General features: G+C 36.2%; 2 protein-coding genes across 9 annotated transcripts in view; one reads left to right on the top strand and one right to left on the bottom strand.

Moving 5' to 3' along the window:
• Positions 1 to 513: 513 nt before the first annotated feature.
• LOC149958782 (mitochondrial import inner membrane translocase subunit Tim22) lies at positions 514 to 1373 on the top strand. The gene is made up of 4 exons (XM_090166178.1): positions 514 to 753; positions 827 to 1014; positions 1084 to 1156; positions 1224 to 1373. Exons 1-4 carry the CDS (start codon positions 537 to 539, stop codon positions 1301 to 1303), a joined length of 558 nt encoding a protein of 185 aa, XP_090022304.1. The 5' UTR covers positions 514 to 536; the 3' UTR covers positions 1304 to 1373.
• The window catches only part of Myo61F (unconventional myosin 61F), a 58260-nt gene continuing 53591 nt past the window's right edge, over positions 1332 to 6000 (bottom strand). For all 8 annotated transcript variants that reach the window (XM_090166169.1, XM_090166170.1, XM_090166176.1 and 5 more), the window contains 13 exons: positions 5439 to 5776; positions 5301 to 5377; positions 5171 to 5239; positions 5018 to 5102; positions 4893 to 4947; positions 4726 to 4830; positions 4579 to 4662; positions 4421 to 4514; positions 4297 to 4364; positions 4011 to 4223; positions 3817 to 3920; positions 1738 to 1837; positions 1332 to 1679 (listed from right to left, as the gene is read on the bottom strand). In XM_090166169.1, coding sequence (XP_090022295.1) covers positions 1662 to 1679; positions 1738 to 1837; positions 3817 to 3920; positions 4011 to 4223; positions 4297 to 4364; positions 4421 to 4514; positions 4579 to 4662; positions 4726 to 4830; positions 4893 to 4947; positions 5018 to 5102; positions 5171 to 5239; positions 5301 to 5377; positions 5439 to 5776 — 1410 coding nt within the window. In that variant the 3' untranslated portion in view covers positions 1332 to 1661. The remainder of the gene's footprint in view (positions 1680 to 1737; positions 1838 to 3816; positions 3921 to 4010; positions 4224 to 4296; positions 4365 to 4420; positions 4515 to 4578; positions 4663 to 4725; positions 4831 to 4892; positions 4948 to 5017; positions 5103 to 5170; positions 5240 to 5300; positions 5378 to 5438; positions 5777 to 6000) is intronic.

The raw sequence follows: 6000 nt of genomic DNA, 5'->3' as shown, positions 1-6000 counted from the left end.
GTAATATTTTTTTTAAATTATGAATTATACATAAATATATTGCGAAAAGATATTTTAACTAACTATACCTTTTTTCTAAATAGGAAAGTGGAAAACCAACGAAAAAACATTTTTCCGCGATTTCGCTTGTATTCCCCGCCTTTGGTGATAGTAGGTTTTTGGTCGTATGTAGCGCCCCTATCGGGATTATTCATACACGCAAATTAACATTAGATGCGAGGTGATTTACGGGGCCGCTAAAGCGCGGTACGCGTGATCGAAGTTGGCTGTGGCTTACTAGACAGGCGTGTTCAATAGCTAAATTTCAAGGTTCATGTAACTATCCTGATACTATACGCTAATAGCCTAATAAGGCTAAATTTGCATCCAAAGCAGACGCTGGTCCAAATTTTCCCCGCGCTTCAGCAGTGCAACCAAGGTGCAACTAGTGGCGCCTCTAACGGCTGGTCAAAGCTTCCACCCGTATCTCGAAAGTGTTATTTTTTTTGGATGGGCACGCCTGTCTAGTAAAATACTGACTTTTGACCTAAGCAAAAATGGCGACCGAAGAGGAAAATAAAGTCGACATGAGCTCTAGCAATGTAGATATTACTGCATTAAGTACTTATTTATTAGGTCCAAACAAAAGAATTAGAGAAAATATAATAATGCCAGTAAGCGTTGCCCCCCATAAATTTAAAACGAAAGAGGAAGTAATGGTAGAAAATGTATTTGAAAGTTGCGCATTCAAAACAACTATGAGTTGTGTTCTTGGTATGCTGAGAACGGTATAAAAAAATTATAATCGGAGTGATTGTTTAACAATTTTCTTTTTAAAAAAAAAAAGGTTTTGGACTCGGTGGAGCCATTGGTTTATTCTCTGCTAGTGTCGATCCAAATATGAGTGCAATATCACCCGAGAAACAAACAGTTCGACAAGTTTTAACGGATATGAAATTAAAAACGCTTTCCTATGCTAAGAATTTTGCTATTATTGGGGCTATGTTTGCAGCTACAGAGTGTGTTATTGAAAGTGTATGTCTACTTTTTATATATTATTTCATTAGGTAGAAAAAATATTAAATAGTTCATACATTGCTGTAGCATCGTGGTAAATCAGATTGGAAAAATGGAACGCTTGCTGGTGCTGTAACAGGAGGCATGCTTGGTCTAAGAGGTATAAACTAGCAAACAAGGGAGTAAATCCATTTTCAAAATAATAAGTAATTGAGTTTTGATTTCAGCCGGAGTCAAAGCTGGCCTTTTCGGAGCTGCAGGTTTCGCAGCATTTTCCACAGCAATAGATTATTATTTTAGGCATTAATATATTTTGTAAAATAAGTGTAAATAAGTTAGGTGATAATTTTTTTAATTAAAAAGGAATTATGCTCAAAGCTTGTGACTAATCACTTTTATACATTTTCAAAAAACACTTGTCTTTTTGACTAGACAATTTAAAAAACATCTGAAAAACTTAAAAAATCAATTTAAGAACACTTGCTATAATTGTTTCATATTCCAACTGAAAAATTTTCATTTTTCTTTCAAATGCATCATTTAAAACTATATCACAGCTCGTGGCGATTAATTATCATTGAAAAAATTAAAAATTTGGCATAGGCACATGGCATTCATTAATTCCTCTTTCATCATTAAAGTACAAATATTTTTTTTTTCAAACTTCAATGCGCAACTGATATCTGAAATATAAATATTTTGATTAGTTTTTAAAAATGTTTTTAGTTACATAATATTTACCACAAGCAATTGTCCATTTTTGCCCTTAGAAATAAAACTTTGCGTTCCTTGTGAAAACTCTATTAGGCCTTTTTTACCATTGGTCATGTTGTGAGAAATGCTAAAGAATTTAAGATTTAAAAATTTAAGAAAAGTTATGGGATTCTGATTTTATCAATGAAATTGGGGGAGAAAACTACAGATATGATTAATGTATAAACGATATTTTCTGAAATAGAGGTTTGATTTATGGTGCTTTTAACCTTAGTTTGTTTAAAAAATCTGTTTTAAAAGTGCACTACTTTTCTGTAGAATATCATACAATTATATTCTGGCATTTTTTCAGCCCTTATTTTGAAATTCGCGCGGGAAAACCATTTAGTTGGGAACAGCCTTGGAAATAAGGTTTTATTTTAAACTGGTCCTTATGACCAGTGACCCCCTAGCATATGAATTATTAAACTGGTCCTTATGACCAGTGACCCCCTAGCTTAGGAATTATTAAACTGGTCTTATATAAAATGTTCTAATGTCATTTATAAGCATAAAAAACCTATACTACATGTTTAGAAGTTAGATTATGTTGGTAACATTAACTTTACACGTATTCAAAATAGTTAACTTTATTTTATGAGTACCACAAGAATAGTACAATATAGTACTATCTTACCTAAGACTACTACCATAGCCTAGAAGACGCTCGTAATTTACCGTATTATCTCTCTTTCTCTAGGCCCCGTAACTCCAGAGTCTCCGGTCCGTTACCGCGTAGCCAGGTATGAATGAATGAATTTGAATGAATTTTATTTACCCATAAGATCCCTTTTAAATCAGGGAGGAGCAAAGGCTCGCAGGTACTAGCCTACCGTACTCCAGGGAAAGCGAGACTAGAGGATTGAGGGTTTGAGGCCAGAGGGGGGTTAGACAGTTCGACTCGTTCGAGAGATGCGAGCGAAGGGACTCTACATAAAACCTCGACGTGCGCCCGCGGCGGTAGTAAGCGGAGTCGCTGTACATATAAATCCAGTGAATAGGGAAATCAAAATTGATTGATTATTTGGAATTATTAAACTGGTCACCTTCTGTTTTTTTGTTATTATTTCGAATTAATAAACTGGACACAGTGACCAGTGACCCCCCCAAATTTTGAATAAATAAACTGGTCTGAGCAATTAATTAACTGGTCTTTGACCACCTGACCACCGTTATTTCCAAGGCTGGTTGGGAATATTAATCTAGAGCTCAAATCAGGACTTCGGCATTTCGCGAGACAAGTTTTGAAAATTACGAATGTGCTTTCTGCTCTAAAATTACGAGAAAGCTTTTTCATTTGACCCGTTGCGACTTCAGAAATCCCTTGGAAAAATAATCTGTCTCCCCCTCCCTATCATCACATCAACAAGCGGATGGCGCCACGGGTCGAATTTTAACGTTTTCTCGTCATTTTAGAGCAGACGGCACATTGGTAATTTTGAAAACTTGTTTCGCGGGGAGCAGATTTGATTGGATCTCTAGATTAATATAGGCGCTTAAATAAATCCCGCCGGGAGTAGTGGCGTACTCCCAAGAGTCTGGGAGGCATAGTTTGTGGATGGCCGTGTGAGGACGACCACCAATACCCCAACGGGTGGTCGGAATACTTCCGCCACGGGTGACCCCACGTATCCCCCCGTTGGCGTGGCCGTTACACATATCTCGCCCTGATTAATCAGGTGGACGAGCGGACTGAATTTGTCCCACACGTTACAATCCCGAATAAATAAATCCCTCTCGGACTGTCTTGCACCCTGTGGAAAAATGCTGCCAGATCTATCCATAGAAAATTATCCGCTTGGGCAGTATAACGAGAAACCATAGACAAATCAGTTATAAGTCCAGTCGCAGCAGTACAAACTCTATATTCGGCTATGAATGATCTTTTATTTAAAGGACTATTCCCACACAATGGGGGAAACTATCGAAATTCAAACCCCTATAAAGCCTTTAACATCTGATTGCGAAATTTAGAATTTTTCAAAGAAATTTAGTATTGATATAGAATTGCTATCAGTATCGAATACATTAATTTATGATATCAGCCAACTCTTTTTACCAACATACCTGTTTGATTCCTCAATTTTAAACAGTAGTTTGTTACCAGAGGTGTCAATCATCTTAACGACAGTTTCAATTAAGTACGAGCCGCAATCGATAATCAAATCTCCCTAAATTCAAGCACATTAATGCATTATATAGCTGCTCTGCATTATTCATTTAAACGTGGTTAAAAAAGATGCTTTAATTTTTGTAAATACTTTGTCTTTTTTGAGATCTGGTGGTATCCTTAAAACTAGTATTCCATCGGACAGTGAGCTTGCAGAAATCCCTGAAATACTGTTTAATGGCAATCGATGTTTCTGTTTGGCATCTTTGCTGTCCAGTAAATAAACGGCGTGGTTCGTCATAACCAAAAATCTCGGACGGGATTTGTACCCATGACGATCGTATTTGGTGACTTGGATGCAGAACTGAAATTATTATATACAACAAAATGTATTAAGTCTTTAAAATTAATATTAAAGCCATAGCGTTAATACACACCAATGTTTTCTCGCCCTGTGGTTTAATTTTTTCAAACACGTTTTGTCTTAAACTATCCTCTTCATTGTCTGTGCCCCAAAAGAAAATTAGTAACCATACGCACCAATGAAATTAAATTAATTACTTAGCCAATTTGTGTTGTAGGGCTGAGCTACACTCTTTTTGTAATTTTGTTTCTTTCCTTTGAACAACTTTTCGGCTTGAACTTTTAGATCCAACTAAGAAATCAATAAAATTTAAATTAAATTATTTACATTAAATAGTTATAATTTCAATTCTTACCCATGCTTTCCTTTCAGGTGTGATGGATTTGCAATACTTTCTGACTAGCCATGTCATGTGCATTTCGTGAAGTTTTTCTGAAGCCTAAAACAAATAAAGATTGTAATTAATGATAATACTAACAGTAATTAAACCTATAATAAATACCTCTTGGCAACAGGTTGGGGCTTTCATCCAGTATTTAACAAGGACTGACGTTGGAAGATTTCTAGACAATCTCAGCAACCATTCTCTTCTCACGCATTGCACAAACTAATCCAAATTAAATTAAAATTAAATTCAGATTGCAATTGTGACTGAAAGTGAAATCTTACTCTAGCATTCAACTCATTTACTGGCTCGTGGCGTGTTATGAACCCTTTAATGAAGCTATAAGAAAGAGTACTGTGTTAGGGAGTTTTTCCTATTATAGCGTGCGTGGCCTAATAACATTACTTACTTTCTTATAACTTGGGCGGCCCATCGTCTCCTCTCTAAGAGTTTCTTAGCAAGAACCCTCTTCCAATGGCAAGAAATAATTGTTACTACAGAAAGAACATATTAGAATTAAACGCTTACTGCTCTAACTTGCAAGTTAGAAGTAAAAATCTACCAGAAACAATCATTTTCAGGTACTTTTTCCTTTGAGCATAGCACTTGTATTGGGCTTTAATTTTGCTGGCTATACAGAATTTATGTCAAATGTAAAGCTAAATATACTATAGTTATAATCTTATATTTACCTAAGTAATGCTTCTTCTCTTGAAACGCATCTTCAATTTCAAACAGTGTTTTTGGAAAACGAATAAAGATTTTTGTGCTGCAAAAAGTAATTAATTATAGTACAAATGCATGAAACTCTAAAGCAACGTGTTACTTACTTTCCAAGTTTGTAATCGTCCGATTTGTAGCCCAAATGTTTCATGAGCTTGGCAACTCCGTCTTTGGTAGATCCTGTATATTTGGGCCAAGTATCGGGACACAGACACTTGTAACGAGCTAGGAAGAACTCATACGGTCTTCTGTAGGCAAATCCAGCTCTTCGAACTCTCAAATTCTCCATTAGACCCAAGTACTTCACTTGATGGCCTACAATTTTCTCGTCAAATAATCCAGGCTGCTTGTTATCGTTGGGTTTAATGCAACGAACGTACCAAGGTTCTTTTGACATTAGAATCTCCATTAACTGAGCCAGACTAGATTTGAATTGAGTTATGGCCTGCATTTTTAAAAATGTTGATTAAAGCCCAACTTCCTCGAACAAAAACGTCACTAAGCCCAACTTCCTCGAACAAAAACGTCACTAAGCCCAACTTCCTCGAACAAAAACGTCACTAAGCCCAACTTCCTCGAACAAAAACGTCACTAAGCCCAACTTCCTCGAACAAAAACGTCACTAAGCCCAACTTCCTCGAACAAAAACGTCACTAAGCCCAACTTCCT

This window comes from Leiobunum rupestre, chromosome 2 (assembly GCF_980474605.1).
Source record: "Leiobunum rupestre chromosome 2, qqLeiRupe1.1.hap1, whole genome shotgun sequence".
Classification (NCBI taxonomy): domain Eukaryota; kingdom Metazoa; phylum Arthropoda; class Arachnida; order Opiliones; family Sclerosomatidae; genus Leiobunum; species Leiobunum rupestre.
This window is presented reverse-complemented; position numbering and strand designations above follow the sequence as displayed.

Coding starts and splice junctions, on each gene's coding strand:
- LOC149958782 (XM_090166178.1), top strand. CDS start 537: ATGGCGACCGAAGAGGAAAATAAAGTCGACATGAGCTCTAGCAATGTA. Junction 1,015..1,083: donor CAGAGTGTGTTATTGAAAGT/GTATGTCTACTT, acceptor ACATTGCTGTAG/CATCGTGGTAAATCAGATTG. Junction 1,157..1,223: donor AGGCATGCTTGGTCTAAGAG/GTATAAACTAGC, acceptor TTTTGATTTCAG/CCGGAGTCAAAGCTGGCCTT.